We start from the raw sequence: 18,659 nt of genomic DNA, 5'->3' as shown, positions 1-18,659 counted from the left end.
GTTTGATTCCCCACGAGGCAATGTGTGATTTTACTGTGAAGTCCATTTCTGGTGTCTCACGGGGTGGTGGGGTAGCCTAGTGGTTAAAGTGTTGGCTCGTCACGCCAAAGACCCAGGTTCGAATCCACACATGGGTACAAGGTGTGAAGCCCATTTCTGGTGTCTCCCGCTGATGTTGCTGGAATATTGCTAAAAGCAGCGTAAAACCATACTCACTCACTGATATCTGTGGTGTTCCATGCCCGCTGTTTGTCCTTGATTGCTTGGTATTACACAAAATAGTTCAATTTTCTGATTTATTGCCAGATTACTTGTGATTATGAACTTGTCTTTATTTGACGGTTTGAGTTATGGGGAATGAGGATATAAAACAGTGTACACAGAATGAATTAAATAAATATCACAATATAATGCCCATATGTGGTCATGAAAAATGACATAGCTCTGTTTCCTCAAATAGGAAAATTATTAATGTGAACATTTGACAGCCTTGTGTTGTAATGGAAGCATCCATCACATCTCCAGTAATGGCTACTTGAATGCTACATATTCTCATTGGTCATAGCTGGAATGTTGCTGATTGCAACATTAAACAGCAAAACAAATATTGGTCAGTCAGTATTAGTAAAACCCATAGAGTTGGCTGTCACTGCTGGTCTGACTGGAACCTTGGTACACACAGACAAGTTGTATAGTTGCTTTGGTCCCCATAGTTTCAAGACATGCGGCCTGATATATTCAATAGTTCATATCTGTTTCAGTGTGTTGTATGTACAATGGAATCAGTCTGTACATTTGCTATTTACATTGAAATAAAATATGCTGGAAAAACATCATATTGTTCGAGAATGTTTGCTTTTAGGCAGTTGAATAGTGGTCCACTTATCACAGACCGGGAAGAGTTGTTAGGTATGTAAAGTCGACGATCAAATGAGTGCAGCTTGTGTGGTTCTCTCATTTTTATGTTTACCTTCTGCCTACCGAAGTACTCGGCGGCCACGTGATCAAAACACTGACGTCGCTGTGGTCTTCCCTATAGTGGTCCACTTATTGGGGTGAAGAAAATCCGGGTTAGAACTAGTCTTCAGTAACCCATGCTTGTCGTAAGAGGCCACTAACGAGATCAGTTGTTGACACGTGTCATCGTATCCCAGTTGCGTAGATCGATGCTCATGATGTTGATCACTGGATTGTCTGGTCTAGATTCCATTATTTACAGACTGCTTCTTTGTCGTTCACGGATCTTCACACATGAAATAACAGTATAATAGTAAAGACTACTTTTGAAGGAAAGGCTATTGCATTACAACAGTAATATTACACGGTAACTTCACATGGCCTCATGGCTCACTTCACACAGTCTCATGGCTTCACATAGTGTCAGCCTCAGGGTTGACTTCACACAGTGTTGTGGCTAACTTCACACAGTCTCATGGCTTCACATAGTGTCAGCCTCAGGGTTGACTTCACACAGTGTTGTGGCTAACTTCACACAGTCTCATGGCTTCACATAGTGTCAGCCTCAGGGTTGACTTCACACAGTGTTGTGGCTAACTTCACACAGTCTCATGGCTTCACATAGTGTCAGCCTCATGGTTGACTTCACACAGTGTTGTGGCTAACTTCACACAGTCTCATGGCTTCACATAGTGTCAGCCTCAGGGTTGACTTCACACAGTGTTGTGGCTAACTTCACACAGTCTCATGGCTTCACATAGTGTCAGCCTCAGGGTTGACTTCACACAGTGTTGTGGCTAACTTCACACAGTCTCATGGCTTCACATAGTGTCAGCCTCATGGTTGACTTCACACAGTGTCATGGCTGACTTCACAGTGTCTCAAGGCTATCTTCATAACTTCCTATTTCAGCGCTTGGTACATGAGAGCCTTCTTTGTGTCAGTCATGTCGATGTCCTCTCCGCTGATCAGACTCATTGACGTACTGCAACCAGATGATGAATCTCCAGCACTGAACACTGGGAAAAGAGGTTCACCGAACTCCTCGTCATATCTGAAGAGAACAATCTCCTTGTCTAGGTCAATGAATGCCAATCTCCCCTTCCCCACATCCAGTACAATGCCATAGTGGAGGGTGGCCTGTGTGCCGGGAGTGTCGGACAGGGTGTCCTGCTGACGCTCGCCCCGCTCCCTCTCCCGGTATACCGTTGTACAGGGATTCACCCCGTGTCTACCACAGTTCCTTACGCTGACGCACCAGGACCGACGCTGTTGAGTAACACACCACCCACTGTCCACCTGTCCTGCCTCAACAACACCCATCTCCAGCACATACGGCCATACTCCAGTCACCACCCGCACCCTGGTCTCTGTCTCCCAGTACTTGGGGATGGTGGTTAGAGATGAAGGAAGGGTGATGGGGCAGCTATAGGTCCCCCAGTACTTCTGTAGTCTGTTCTGCCCAACATCCCGTGTGTCGGGCCGCGAGTTGACCAGCTCGCCGTCTGTCGTTACGTGGCATTCGTTGGTGTTGGCCCGAGCCGCGTCCAGGTGGAGTTTAGGACCTGGAAATATACATTGTATCTATTGTATAGTTGGTAAATTTCAATGTTTCTTACAAACTGAGATACAGAAAAAGATTTACATGAAATATGAAGACAAACAAAACTTACGCTACGTGATACGCATGTGATACGAAAGAGACAATTACAAATGCTGATTTGATAAGAGAAGTCGGGGTATATATTGGGTTATACCTTCGTGCAATGACATGCTAAACGCATAATAACAGTATCATACAAAAGTTTTTAATTACGTTTTAGATAGATACACATAAAATGGAAATTTATGCATGTCAAAAGTGACACACTTCCATAAATTACCCGTATAAAACTATCATTTGTTGAGAGACTTTGTACAAAGAATGTATGCCACCATGAACGGCTGACACATTCATAAGTTCATGTGGGATCTTCGGCGTAACTTTTATTGGTCGACTAACAGGATCAGATGGTCAGGCTCGCTCACGTGGTTGGCACATGTCATCGTATAATCCCAATTGCGTAGATCGATGCTCATGCTGTTGATCACTGGATTGTCTGGTCCAGACTCGATTATTTACAGACGGCCACAATATAGCTGGAATACTGTTAAGCGCGGCGTTAAACAACAATAACCAACCAACCAACCATTGTGTTATAGGGACTAATTCAGGACAGCCATCGTCCAAATATTTAAAAAGTCCAAAACTATGTACTCAAGACATGTGAGACTTTATTGTAATATATATATGACGCTAAGCTGTATTTTTAATCACTACTGTACATCCTTATCACTACCGCATTGTAAATTGACTTGTCAGCCCATTAATTATTGTATAAGACATTTATAACCTTCATTGGTAATCCCCCTTGGCCGTGTCTGCCATCACATCAACTGGTCAAGGAATTGCTATTGTTTTTCTGTCTGTCGTCGCCTGTCCATTGTTGTCAAAAACTGTATATATACTTAGTATGCTTACATCTAGAGAGTGAAGGAGTACGAGTTCGGTATTTGGACTGTCTGTTGGGACGACCACGAGCAGGATAATGCTGCTCGTAGGAAATGCCCTGGGTTTGAGCAGGTACACCGCTCACCTCGCTCATGTCTTGTGTATTTGTTTGTCATGTACTAAAGACGTTAGAACTCAACTATGCCTTCGTCATCATCAACGCACACTTCATCTTAATTATGAGCTAATTCCCCAGTTGACGCGTAACACCACGCGTTGACAATTGTAAAGGAGGGGAATCTATCTGCATCTGAAATGACTTACACGACACGGGCTGAGGCCGGGATGCTAGTCCAACATTATGTACAATACTGCCGTCTGAAAATATAGATGAACTGTCATCACATGCTTATCTGTATCAGAGGAGATACATTCAGTGCAGAGGGATGTAAAACTGACATAACGCAGAGGGTCCATACTTCATATTTGACAGCGAATTTGAAAAAACCCCAACAAGAGCTTGACAATTGCTTCTGTTCCATACACGATCAGCAGTCTCATGTCCACAAATCCTGATAGGTCAATAGATCTTTTACTTTACAATAATTTCCCACACTGTACACTGAACATGCACAGACACAATACGGTTACATACATGTTACATGTCTTGGCCCCAATAAAGCTTCTGGGCCCTTATTCTCGATACGTTCGTAGCCCTAAGAATTCTTAACTTCGGTCGTAGTCAATGTGTTAAGAATGGGCTTAAGAAGTTCGTAAGGCTACGAACGTTTCGAGAATAGCTTGCCTGATTTGTTTTTGATTTAATTCTTTTGCCGACCTTTTTCAATGCAGTCATTCTTTCCACGGAGTTCGTTCTCGTCCTCATCGATGACCTGGAAAAGACCAGGGGTGAGTGTGTGAGTGTTTATGTCGCTATTTTGGCAGCATCACTGGTGGGAATGTAACCAGGAGGCTACCCGCGGGGGGGTTACCACACCTCACCTTGTGATGAAGACCACAAATTCAGAAAGATCTCGGAATAACGCCTTCCATTATTGTATTGCATTGTGGTGTGAACATATACCCAGTGTGCGAAATAGTCACTGGTCCGCTAGCCCGTGGCTAGTAAAAATCCAGTCGGACCAGTAAATCTCGACTGTCACTGGCCCGACTGGATAGTAAATTTTCATTGGGTCATTTTGTACATATATCACATTCTCCGACTTGTTAACTTATAATACACTTTTAAATCATGTCAGATTATGGCCTGGTAGAAATGTTCATCATTCTATCAGCTTTATGAGGAAACACGACTGGCTAGTGAATTTTCATGGTGTCATTTGGTAAAATATATCACTCTCTCCTACTTATTAAGTTATAATACACAGGCAAGATAAAACTGTTCATCATATTAGCAGCTTAATGATGAAACACGTGTCATGCCGACATTATCTTATTCTCATCTATTTTTGTAAACCTTTAGTTAGTTTCAACATTCAAATTTCGCATTAGTGAATAATCTTGTGGGCTAGTAACTTTCAGGCACAGCTAGCCCGATTGGGGCTAGCAAAATTTATCAACTATTTCGCACAGTGCATACCACAGTCAACGTAGGCCGCAAGAACTTCTCACATTGTAGCATCCAAAGCACTGATATTCATTGATTTTACAAGGCTTTGTGGCTTACACGTAATGTGATCACAGGCCGCGACACTTATAAAGCATAAAACCTTTTCCTGTAACGTCATTTCCTGAATGTAAAATACCCACAGACTTGTCTGTAACCACAAACAGATTCAAATGTATAACGGGAAATTGCAAGGAAATTTACATTACCTTGTCCATTATGTACATGTCCGCCACGTCACATCAGTAAGATGGAAAATGATCCGATTTACAGCGAGTATGTATGCTACAGTGATAGGTGTGACTATTTGGCATAGTAACTATATGTATCTAGTAACATCAGAGATAAGCTTTTATCCATGTACTCTGTATCCTATTACATTCTGTTGTTAGATGAGTCGTTAATATATATCATTCAAAAAAAGTAGGGGATATTCCATTTTGCGAGCTTTCCACTAGCCAATGCCAATGCATATGAGAAAAAGTAATATATATCCATACAGATGAAACATTTCCGAAGGAATGGAATAAATTGTCACATTTCGCTTAATTTCTCTTTATCATCTCTTTCCTCCTTGGCTTCATCATTTGCATTTTATCAATCTTGTAAATCCAACATACCCTACTTTTTTAATGGTATATATGACACTGGTTATAACTTGATTCATTAAGTGAAATGAAGGACTGATGTAAATAGTAGCCATGCTAGAATGAAGCCCATTACGGTGTGCCCTGTTTATTCATTAACACGATTGCAATAGTTGCCACGTGGACGTCCCTACGCCTGGTCAAAGTCTATGTGGCAAGTGTACAGGTAAACCTCAATACACTCATATCACACTTAACGTAGTTGGTTGAAAGTAATCTCTTCTATTGCTCAATTGTGACCTTCCACCCGATACAAGGAAAAGCGATTATCAGAGGGTATATAGGCACGTATATAGATATCGCACCGTGTATACTTCGTGTAACCCATTCGTCTAAACACACCAGGGATATAGCTAGGATATCGTTCATGTAGGCGCTAAACTCAACATCCGTACTTAATATCACACAAAGTTTCGTTTGGGGCGACCCAAGTGAACACTTCAAGCATCCACAAAATAAGTCAATACATGCTTGGATATCCTATCGCTTTGAGCATTGTATGTGTGAGTGAGTGAGTTAATATTTAACGTCACATCGGCAATATTTTAGCCATGTCGTGACGAGAACATTATATGCAGTGACGTTTTAAATAATATTTATTTTAACTGGGTCGATGTTTTTGCTGGTGGTTTTACAGTAGACATGTTGAGAACATCTCAAAATCTGATGCAGCAACATTATGTCTGATGCATTTCCCTTTAAATTTGGACTTGTACCATACGTTCCCGAATTTCATCAGGTGAACACTTTCCTAGGCTTTGCATGTGTTTATGACGGTGCCAAACCGTGGAGCAGGATACGCTCAGTTTTAGCGAACACCTGGTATCATCACAATTTTGATTCATAAACATGCTTAGTCTCTACTTTTAACTCTGCTTTTATAAACCGCCTCCGTGGTGTAGTGGTTAGAGCGTCCGCCCAGAGAGCAGAAGGTCGCGGGTTCGATCCCCGACCGCGTCATACCAAAAAGACGTTAAAATATGGTACTTGTTGGCCTCTGCCTGGCGCTCGGCATTAATGGGTACAACAAGAACTGGTCGGCTCGGAGTCAGTATAATGTGTCTGAGTGGGGTATTCATGCTTCACTGCGGCATGGTATCTCAGTGGGCTAGCACTATAAAACCAGCTTCAGTCTTGGCTAGTACAAGCAGCCGAGCATACACATACACACGCATGCACGTCGTCATATGAGCGAAATATTCTCAAACACGACGTTAATCCAATTTCACCTCACCTCACCTGCTTTTATGAGAGATTTCTTATGAAAATGGGGAGGGTTTGTTACGTTGGTTTTAACAGATGTATAAAAAGCAAAACGGAGACATCTGATCAGCTTAGATTTGAGGAACACCACTTCCGAGTATTTCCATTCTATTTTTAGTAATTCATGTCAATACATGGTGTCAATATCCGTTTTTGTCGAATGCCACGAAACAGCTTCTAAGGCAATGAATATGTCAGAAGACTTAACTTGTACAGTAGAAGAAAATGTTTCAACCTGTTTGATAATAACTCATAAACACATACTTATGGTATAGTTGGAATCAGACAATGTGCTTGAAGCACATACTTCTTATGATTGCAGAAATAGAGATTATTACACATTGTCACTGCTATTACACATATGTGCACATATGATATATATGACTAGCGTTTAAAATTCCCGCCAGCCCGACAGGCCGGAACGGTTTATTTTCATCTCGGATGGTCAAATTTCAAAAGTAGCCTGTCCGGTGGTCTGGTAGATATTTTTACCCCTAACAGTAAATATTTCATAATATCAGACAGGTTCTCTTGTTGTCAGTTTGAGGTGTTTACGGTATTATGATGATTATGTTAAACTACTTACGATTGGTCAGTTCATGTTGCGACAACCAATCACAACACGTGTACTTTCAGTTTACCTAAACTCGGTGTCTTGCCTGTTAGTGCTATGTAGTTCATTGCGATGCCTACAAACAGTAACCCGAGTTTGTTTGTGTTTTATTGTTGAAAACCGGACAGGCAGGTTTGTATCTGGACTGGTAATTGTTAGAAATTATACATCTGTCATAGCCGGTGTGACTCCCCATGTTTATATAACTATACGGTTATAGAATACAAATATACCTTTTCCTGTTGATCCTAGCTACAACATGTAAAATAATACCAAAGACGTCTTGGTCTTGTATGTAATTGTCGGGTTTGGTAACATACTCCATCGACCAGCCTTACATGTTGCATAAAGCGTAAAGAGAAGCTGCTTTCGTGGTTGTCAGGGAGACGGATGACCTTTGAATGTTCTTCTCAATAGGTTACACTTTCGTCTGTAGAAACATACGCATCCATTCCTGGATACCAATTTTTGTGATTAGCCTGTGGGCGTAGTCGTATATATATGCAAGTGGTCCCAGTTTATCATAAAACACAATCCCATTAACTGACCTAACAGAGACGTGAATAATAACAGGCTGACCACTACTTCTGTCTTTTGTTTCATGGTCTGACGTGCAAGGAATAAAATGAACCTTGGCTACAGAGGCTTCTGTTAGTATGTTGCCATCATAGTCACAGACAAGAACAGCATCGCGAATCTTCTCCTCTAACGTCTTCCTTAAATAATCCAGATTACTGACTACAACTGGGTCGGGTCTCAATGTTCTAGATGCATACCCATACTTCGTGCAAGGAACCTCATTGACTCCATAAAAGTAGGACCCTCCGCCTTCCAGTTTGGAGAATGCCGTTATGTATTCTGCAAGTTTATAATTCTTAAGTAAGGAACGAGCAATTTCCTCATCGCTTTCCTTTGAAATAAAGTGGCCCTTTATTTCAACTGACCTGCTTTCGTGTAGATGCTCAAGGTCAGCGGAACATTTGATTCCTGGAAGTCTGTGGAAGGTCTCCGTGAACTGTCTTCTTTTTCTCAAGAAGTTCCGTAGCGTTTCTGCCGTCGGTTCTATTATGCAGTCATCAAGAGCAATCTTTGTATTAAAGTTTGAAGTTGTCACTGTGGAAGATGCACTGACGTAAAGACACAGAAAGTCATAGAGGTGTTTTAGGTGTGGATGACAGCTTAGTCGTTCCTTCCTATAAACATCGCTAAACAGGCTACCATCCTGAATCAAGTTATTTAGTTTTACATCGACAAACTCATCAAACGCACCAGTGAAAACATCCTCTGATGCTAAACCAACAAGATGAATCAGTACGCATCCACCGTTTGTATTACGCAGTGCTGACACGTTCTTAGCCAGTTCCTGAATTTTTTTGTCCCTTTTTTCTCGCCTTTTCCTCTTATCGTATCTCTCGTGACCCATCATACCATACAGGTAGGTGACATTCATTTCCATTGACAAGACATTGCTTTCTGAAAAGACAAGCTCTGTAAACATTCCAACTGCCGCTTCACACTTTGAACAGTGTTCGCTGAAAAATAAAAATCGAACTGTCTTAGACGTAAAAATGAGTATTTTGATGTAATAATGTACTCCAAAAACATAGTAATACTTAATAACTGTTAATATTTAACAGAAAATAACAACGGAAAACCCAACCAACCAAAACCCACTTAGCCATTTTTTGATCCTTTAACATAGATGTTTTATAGAATGGCATTCCGGTTAAATTAACAGTTGCTTGGATTTTGATTTTCATAGCTACTTTGCCCTTTACACCAAATGGAATCTGTTTCTGAGGACAGACAAAACGGAGCGTTCTTTTGCACTGGTGTCATATATTCAACTTTCCAAACGTTATTTTATGTCGAGCATTATTCCAAATTTTGAACAGAAACAAACCACACCCGCAAACGCACACACACACACACATATATATATATATATATATGCCTATCTATATCCACGTGTATGTATGTATGTATGTAATGTATGTATGTATGTATGTATGTATGTATGTATGTATGTATGTATGTATGTATGTATGTATGTATGTATGTATGTATGTATGTATGTATGGATGGATGGATGGATGGATGGATGGATGGATGTATGTATGTATGTATGTATGTATGTATGTATGTATGTATGTATGTATGTATGTATGTATGTATGTATGTATGTATGTATGTATGTATGTATGTAATGTAATGTAATGTAATGTAATGTAATGTAATGTAATGTAATGTATGTATGTCTGTCTGTGTGTCTGACAACCTTAGGAAACAATCTTAAAACTCACAAATACATAATAGGAGTGTGTTCGAAGGTGATACTCAACACATGCATGCTGTCTATGGCGTCTCTTATGTACTTACATCAGACAGTATGTGTGAGGTACTTGTTCATCTGTTAGATGCACACTGTTTGCACTGTCGACCTCCTTGTGTGGTATGACGTCCGACCTGACACGGGTGTACTGCATTGCTGATAGTGTGGTGTCCGATCTGTTTGTTGACAGTCTATTCCCTTGATTACCACAAACAGCAACAGTATCTGACTGGAACTAGTTCTACGATAACTGACATACAGCTACATATTAGAAACGTGATGGTAAAGGATCATTATTTGTGGGACGCACTTCCTTGTGTTTACGTCCACACCAACACGGTCAGAACCTGATATCAAGTTAAACTATTCACATAACCACATACTAGAATGACACTGATACAACTTACAATGTACACAAAGCAATATGAACAGTGTCTGGCACTGATCCATAACTGCTGTACGCTGTTGTTCAACTGCAAGCATACAGATCAACATCCGGGTCACTATGTCGTATTTAGGTCACAGTGAATTCAGAAGCTCAGGTATGCAATACGGAAAGGAAGGCTTTAGCAATAACTGTAATTTGGTCAAACACTACCCTTGTCTTGGCAGTGAGGTGATAGGTCAAGTTGATGCATGTACACTGTTTGTTGTTGCCTGTTTCACCTCCCCAAGTTTACTGCGTGTTATAATCAATCAAGTTATTAACATAGTCGAATAAACATGCGCATCTAAAGAAAAAGCAAACAGACGCTTAGCCGAACTGCTAAATATAGGTTATTGTCAGCCGATCTCGATGGGTTGTACGGTGTGATCTATCTCATTTGTGAGGTTATGTACACCTTGTCACTAGGCACATCAGGTACATCACACCACGAGGGACCGGTTCACATCGAATTCATCTTAAGTACCGACATTCAGATCTGGGATGACTGTCCTCAGTTTCAAAACCCCGAAGCAGAAGATGCAAACGAACTGAGTTACTTCCCTTTACTCTATGCCTGCGTATGCGTAACCGCATTTGTTATTGTCGGAAAACAGTTACGGAAAGGGCCGAGGGGAGGCGAATGTATGTATGGGTTAAATTTAGAAACTAAACGACACTTATACAATATAAGAACATACATATTGTTAATCTCTCAACTCCAACCTCAACAAGCAAAAGGCGGGCAGGTGAAATAACATAACTGTGTTTTTGAAACTCTGTAACTTATTTTATAGCATTTTCATGTTGAAATCATTGTAAGGACCGTTCATAAGTTATGACGTGTGTGTGTGTGTGTGTGTGTGTGTGTATGTGTATGTACAAAGTAAGTGACCCCCCTGTTTGTCATGTACCAAATCAATACCCCTCCCCCCATCCCATATTTTTAAAGCATAATTTTAAAATATTTTTTTATACAAAATTGCCGACCCTCCTAGAACATGCGTAAAAAATTGATAACCCACCCATGAACAAAATGGGTGACCCTCCTTAAAATCATCATCACCCCCCAGCCATAAATTATGAACGGTCCCTAGTGTTAAAGATGTCACCGCATAGGACCCAAAAGTACCTGAATTTGTACTCTACAAGAACTTGTAACACAAAATATAACATGTTGCATTGTGAAATATTCTCGACTCATTAAAACCAAGTTACCAGTGCCTGTAACCGGGCAACATGAGCAATAAGCACACTCCCCTTAGCCAATCAAAAGCTAACGTATTTAATGTTAGGTAAGATGAAGAGAAATGTTTATGTCATTAATCACATTCATCCCCCGCCGTGATATCGCTGGACTATTTCTAAAGCGGCGTAAAACCAAAGTCACTCACTCATTTAAGTGAACAGATTGGCGCATTCGACAAATTTAAATCTCCCTATTTCACTTATATTGACAATAGTCAAAGAACAACGGAAACTAGAGGTCGGGGGGAGGTAACGGGAAGAGTGTCATGACGTCAGCCGTTATGACATCACTCAAAACTTTTACCTCTTTGCAGAACAAATTGCATTCGGCGCCTTTGACTTTCCTACGAATTATCTGAAGATTATACTGTCCATTCAGTTTCATATTAAACAAGAGGAAAACACGAACAGGCTGTTAAGAAGAACAGAAGGAAAGTGATTCATTCCTAAGCTGGTCGGTTGTGCCATACCAGTGTATGGCGTCTATAGGAGTATAGTTGTCAAAGGCGTGGCGATTACTGTGGGGAGTCACGCCCTTTCAACACACCAGAAGCCTATAGTTGTAGGTTCGAATCCCGATGCGCGCCGATTAAGTTCCTGGGTTCAACATTATACCCGTGCTCTTTGGTTTCACCAAAGTGGCAAATGTCTGAGAACTGCATCACTTTGAGCCTTCCTCTTGTGAAGATCCGGGTTAGAATTGATCAGCAACCCATGCTTGTTGTAAAAGGTGACTAACGGGATCGGGTGGTCAAGCTCGCTGACACATGTCATCGTATCCCAATTGCGTAGATCGATGCTTATGATGTTGATCACTGGATTGTCTGGTCCATACAGACCACTGCCATATATCTGGAATATTGCGGCATAAAACTAAACTCACTCACTGTCATCACACCCCAATAGGCGTGATTTCATTTTAGGTTTAGGAGATCAAAATATTGTCATTTTTATGATATTTATTTATTTTTGTTTATTGATCTATTTATTTATCATTTAAAAGGTGTTTCCACATGAGACCGCCGCCATATAGCTGGAATATTGCTGCGTGCGGCGTAAAACTAAACTGACTCACTTACTTTCCACCCACATTAAGCAGACATACCGTTAACAATTGTCCAGTTCACACACTCTTACCTCTAAATGGCGCTCCAGACTTTTCTTCATGTACCATTGTTACACCTGAGGAGAAGCCATGCCAAATAACGTGTAACGTTTTATTGTTAGAAATAGAAGCGACAAAGCCCTTTCCACATTCATAAGAAATCTCTGCAAAAAGCAGAGTCGATTGCACACTTGTGACTATATCATGAGCAGATATTTGAAACTTATGGTTTAATTATGACAAAATTAATAACAAACAGTGTGTAAAGGCGAAGTTTAATCTTGTCTGAAAGGAAAACGATCGTTATATTGATGTACAGATGACATAGGTGTTTCCTTAAGACAGATGAGTCAGATGACATCGATCAAGATGGATTTTATCGTCTACACGACGCGAGTCTACGATGACCTGTAACAAAAACATAAATCAGTTTTGAACAGGCAGTTCATTTTGGCTATTTTTGATCAAACGTGTCTACAATTATGCTCAAACCTGTGTCACAAAGTAGAATCGATATTGGGAGATCAGATCCTTGGTCCAATGGCAATTGCGTTCATGGCCCAGGATTGTCATTCCAACAGAATAATGCCTGTCACCAAACTGGTAGGGTTACTGTGGCTTTTCTTCATCGTCACTATGTTAAAGCACTATCTTGGCCTACAAATTCCCTGTGTCTTCCCTATAAAGCACATGTGGGATGAAATGGAACCACGTCTACGCCGTGTACCAAATCCCCAGCTCATTTCTTGTGCTCAATGTTTACATTGAACACACCAAAATGCATTTGTGATTAGGATTGAAACACATTCCTGTGTCATGTGTGTACTAATTTCTTACATGTCTTATGTAGCGGACATAAAATGTCCGAGTCCCGTGCTGGGATTACAACCATGGACCTTCTGATGCGAAGTCGGACGCCTGTTCACATGACCAAAGAGGTAAGGATGTGATCTTTGGGATGACTCCACGCCCTGCTACATTTACAATGCATGCTTTGGAAATTAAGAAAATGTTGAAATGAATAGAACACTTACAGAATGTGTCAATTTGCAGTCTCTGTTCCCTCATTCGTTCCAGCAACTCAATTGTTTTGGCTTCACTCGAGAAAGATTCCCTACACTCCAAGATGTACATCTCCATGCACGATATGTATGCGTAGGCTCCACTGAAAGTAGGATATTAATATATTTGGTGAGTATTTTAAGTCGCAGCCCACAATATCCAATCAATATTCAAGACTCTATGTGAGGTAGACTGTGTCTTCGATTGTCGTAAGCACAAATTAGTGAGTAAAGTTATAAAGGGTGAAAGTTTTCAAAAACTATTTTCTGTAAGACATCAGGACATTTCCCAAAATGTCAAAACACAGGGAAACATTAACTCCACTAAAATGAAACATATATTCCCATGATTCATAAACTGAATACTTGACTTTCCTTTGCATGTGTTTGTGACGAGTGCAACATGTAGGCTGGACACGCTCGCCATTCAGGATCACCCGCCATCACAATATTTATAAACCCATGTTGATGATATGGACTGGATCGTACAATCGTTTCTTGGGAGCGTGTGGTGTATGACATGTTTGGCTTTGCCTACTGTCTTAAGACGACTGACGACCGTGAAGATCCGGGTTAGAATTGATCTTCAGTAAACCATGCTTGTCGTAAGAGGCGACTAACGGCATCGGGTGGTCAGGCTCGCTGACTTGGTTGAAACCTGTCATTGTATCCCAGTTGGGTGGATCGAAGTTCAGGCTGTTGATCACTGGATCGCCTGGTCCAGACCCGATTATTTACAGACCGCCGCCATATAGCAGGAGCATTGCTGAGTGCGGCGTTAAACAACAATCAATGAAAAAGACGACTGACACTTTTTATTCTCGAAGATGAGCCACACCAGTTATTTGGAACCCGCAACACATTTTGTCAGGTAATCAAGAATGTATTTTCCAGAATCTTCTGGAACAGTTCTTTGGCGATCAGTCCACTGGTATTTCATTGCTGTTTCTGGGCCATGCTTAGTTTATGCTGACATCGGGGTACAACAAAATGACCACAGAAATCGGTTCTTACTTGCATCCCCTCTGCAGTTGTCGAGCTGTCCTGGCCTGGGACCACGGTGTCATCATGTCCAGACACCGTGCTACAAGGGGCGTGGCGAGGTGCTCATCACACTGGCTTAAGGCCGAACCTGGTGGTAACATACATAGTACGTGAATAACACCACATGATCTGATTAAACGTCATAATTAGTCATTTCTTCTGTGGCTGTAGCTTCATACTAAACAGTATTGCATTTGAACTTAATGGAAGTAATGGAAGTCGTTTTTGCAGACGTGATATTAAGGTAGAATTGCGACTGTACATGTGCAGCTTTAATGAAGTGACGCACTTTTACTTGGATACTTTTGCAGATTCACTGATGGGTGTCAAGAGGCGGTTGGATAGCCCAGTGGATAGCCTAGCGTTCGCTCGCCACGCCGAAGACCCGGGTTCAAATGCCCACATGGACACAATGTGTGTAGTCTATTTCTGGTGTTCCCCGCCGTGATATTGCTGGAATGTTGCTAAAAGCGGCGTGAAACCATACTTACTCACTCACTTGTCAAATTGATCATATATGTACGGCACTTCAGTCAATGCAAACGAATTTGCTTCCCTTGTCTATAGATGCGTATTAGTGCCAATTTCTTAAACATATCATCTACATACTTATATTAAATAATGCTATTATAATATACTTAGAAGGTATCATCTTCTTTCAAAGTATCGACTTTTGTAACCATAATTTCTCGAGTAATCAACAATAGTTTTGTGTTCGTAGCCTGTGACTCTACAACAATGACCGACTGGCTTAAATTATAATGGCCAATATACCTTTACTTTCAACTTTGATGTGTCTATTGAGGTACTATTAGAACATTCAATAACGTAACATATTTGAGGAGTGTGTTATTTTAGCGGTGGTGATTTGAAATGAATTCATTCAGTTGTGAAAATACAGAAAAGCCTGAACGAAAAGAAACGACCGTGTTCCTGAACATTTAAATAAATCATTGATATATGGTCAAGGTATTCAAGATTCTAATGTCACTACTAGAGATAAAGACATCATCGAAAGATAAGGATAATTTCTATATGGACTATGGCAAAAACGCTAGGTTGTAAGTTTTTCAATTTGAAAGTTATCTTCGCGATACCACTCGTGATTATCTCCAGATTACTTGGTGTGAGGAACGTCGAGTTATTGCATGTATGCAGCTACGTGCAAGCCATCGGTGGTGTAATTATTGTTATTGGTAGTGTGTGTATGTTTGTGTGAACGTATATGTGTTTGTGTGAGCGTATATGTGTTTGTGTGTGCGTATAAGTGTATGTGTGTTTGTGTGTGCGTATACGTGTATGTGCGTTTGTGTGTACGTATATGTGTATGTGTGTTTGTGTGTGCGTATATGTGTATGTGTGTTTGTGTGTACCTATATGTGTATGTGTGTTTGTGTGTACGTATAGGTTTTTGTGTGTGCGTATATGTGTATGTGTCTTAGTGTGTGCGTATATTAGTGTTTGTGTGTACGTATATGTGTATGTGTGTTTGTGTGTACGTATATGTGTATGTGTGTTTTGTGTGCGTTTATGTGTTTGTGTGTACGTATATGTGTTTGTGTGTGCGTATATGTGTATGTATGTTTGCATGTGCGTATATGTGTATGTGTGTGTACGTATATGTGTTTGTGTGTACGTATATGTGTATGTGCATGTATGTTTGTGAGTGCGTGTGTGTACGTATGTGTATGTACGGTTGTGTTTGCGTATTCGTGTATGTGTTTGTGCGTATGTGTATGTATGTTGGTGTTTGGATATGTGCGTATGTGTATATATGTGTGTTTGTATGTATGTTTGTTGCGTATGTGTATGTATGTTGGTGAGTGCGCATGTGTATGTTTGTGTGTGCGTATGTTCGTTTTTTGTGTGTGCCTATATGTGTGCGTGCATATATGTGTATGTATGTTTGTGTGTGCGTGTGTGTATATGTGTGTGTACGTATGTGTATGTAGGTTTGTGTTTGCGTGTACGTGCATGTGTGCGTGCGTATGTGTATGTATGTTGGTGAGTGCTCATGTGTATATGGGTATGTTTTGTGTGCGTATATGTCTGTACGTTTTGTGTGTGTATGTTTCTGTGTGCGTATATGTGTATGTGTGTGCGTATATGTGTATTTATGTTTTTGTGTGCGTATATGTGTATGTGGATGTATGTTTGTGAATGCGTGTGTGTATATATTTGTGTGTATATGTACGTTTGTGTTTGCGTATACGTGTATGTGTGTGGCTATGTGTATGTATGTTTGTGAGTGCGCATGGGTATATCGGTATGTTTGTGTGTGCATATATGTGTATGTGTGTTTGTGTGTATATGTGTTATCTGATAACGGAAAGGGGTAATAACAAAGTTGAGTGTCTATAGACTTAGTTTTCTTTCATCTTCACAACTTCTAAAATGTCTCTCAAAGAAACTACGAGATACTGCTGCAGCTTACCACGAAGAGCCCACTCAGACACAGTACATCGAGTCCCAGTCGGCACTCACTCACAGCCAGTCCTTGTTTTACCTCAACAATACCGAAGACACTCAGGAAAACGTTCCATCTTTTAACGTCTTCTGGTAAAACATAGACCCTGCTCCTGCTAGACCACGGAGCCCCTTCCTGAATATGTACATCACGCAATAATTTAAAGTTGATTTGCTGATAGTTTAAGCCGATGATTACAATCACTGACGTATATAACTGTACCAATCACGACGATGGAAGCCCAAATCATGTTCTTCATATTATTAACAAAACTATAAAATTGCATTAAATTATTTCTATTTAATTTGTTTAATTACACTCCAACCAATTAATTAAGTATGCTTTTGTTGAATTCCAACAATAATAACGTTTAGCAATGCATTTGAAATACATGTATGTACACTTAGATGATTCGATATTATGCTGCGCTCGAGATCATGTTGATTTTAATGTACTATAGTATGGGTCATATGGGCTTACGTGTTGAATAACCTGTGTGTCTGTCTATCTGTATGTCGATCGGTCTGTACTGCTTTCAACCTCACATTTATGTTTTATGTACCTATTAACACAATTGTAAAATGTCATCGCAAGAGAAGACCCACCTCGAGCATCAAATGAAACTGATTCCATTGAATTTAAAAAGCGAAAAGTTGTGAAAATGATATAAACGAATCCGTGAAAATCCGTGATGACACCAGGTGTTCGCGACAAGGGTAACATGTGCTGCCCGACAGGTTAACACTAGCCACACAGACAACTTGCTTAAAATATGTTTGTTCTTAAAACAACACAGCAGTACTCGTACAGAAACCAGGCAATCAAGTGATTGGTCAGATGTCAAGTTTCACCATGACGGAGTTACATATTTTGTTGAAACTAAAACCATATTTCAATTTTAATTAGGTTTACTGCGTTCAACTTCAGAAATTATGTAGCCTATATGGAAAACCCGCCTTTTAAGAAATATGTTTGTATATTCAAAACAGCTGAGGTAAAGGTTAACACCAAACTCACACAAATTGCTTAAAATATATTCACCTGAAATCACACAGCAGTACGCGTACACAAACCAGACAATCAAGTGATTGGTCAGATGTCAATTCACACCATACCGCTATTACTGATTTTGTTGAAACTAAACCGATATCTTAATTTTTAATAAAGCTAACAGTGTTCAAGTGCAGAAATTCTGTAAAAAAACGTCGTTGAAGAAATATGTTCGTTTTTTTTCAAAACAGCTGGGGTTAGTTTTAATGTTTCAGTTCCATCATTTCATTTTGCAAAAACCTGGTGACATCACTAAATGTCGTCCATATGACTTGCATCGCTATTTTACCCTTTGTGCTAAATATAAACTATTTCGGAGGATCCATCCGT

At 40.3% G+C, this 18,659-nt stretch overlaps 1 protein-coding gene and 2 long non-coding RNA genes across 9 annotated transcripts; 1 reads left to right on the top strand and 2 right to left on the bottom strand.

The window, feature by feature from the left end:
• Window positions 1-311: 311 nt before the first annotated feature.
• LOC124288809 lies at window positions 312-15,781 on the bottom strand. 7 transcript variants are annotated; one of them, XM_046725350.1, is made up of 5 exons: window positions 9,978-10,900; window positions 7,937-9,130; window positions 4,287-4,341; window positions 3,773-3,826; window positions 312-2,522 (listed from the first exon to the last, which is right to left on the bottom strand). In XM_046725350.1, exons 2-5 carry the CDS (start codon window positions 7,943-7,945, stop codon window positions 1,861-1,863), a joined length of 780 nt encoding a protein of 259 aa, XP_046581306.1. In that variant the 5' UTR covers window positions 7,946-9,130; window positions 9,978-10,900; the 3' UTR covers window positions 312-1,860. The 7 variants fall into 7 exon arrangements, 5 of the variants coding, with proteins under 5 accessions (XP_046581306.1, XP_046581307.1, XP_046581304.1 ...); XR_006901525.1 differs by having other exon boundaries at window positions 2,439-2,522; window positions 3,773-4,341; window positions 8,543-9,130; XM_046725351.1 differs by lacking the exon at window positions 312-2,522 and having other exon boundaries at window positions 3,788-3,826; window positions 8,543-9,130.
• On the bottom strand, window positions 6,301-7,528 carry LOC124288812. Its single transcript, XR_006901527.1, has 2 exons — window positions 6,962-7,528; window positions 6,301-6,594 (listed from the first exon to the last, which is right to left on the bottom strand). It is a non-coding gene; the product is annotated as an uncharacterized LOC124288812 (long non-coding RNA).
• Window positions 13,746-15,653, top strand: LOC124288811. The gene is made up of 3 exons (XR_006901526.1): window positions 13,746-13,898; window positions 14,663-14,918; window positions 15,124-15,653. It is a non-coding gene; the product is annotated as an uncharacterized LOC124288811 (long non-coding RNA).
• Window positions 15,782-18,659: the final 2,878 nt, after the last annotated feature.

This window comes from Haliotis rubra, unplaced genomic scaffold (genome assembly GCF_003918875.1).
Source record: "Haliotis rubra isolate DU_JTF1 unplaced genomic scaffold, ASM391887v1 Scf426, whole genome shotgun sequence".
NCBI lineage: Eukaryota > Metazoa > Mollusca > Gastropoda > Lepetellida > Haliotidae > Haliotis > Haliotis rubra.
Note: the sequence above shows the minus strand (reverse complement) of the source record. Positions and strands in the feature narration are given on the sequence as shown.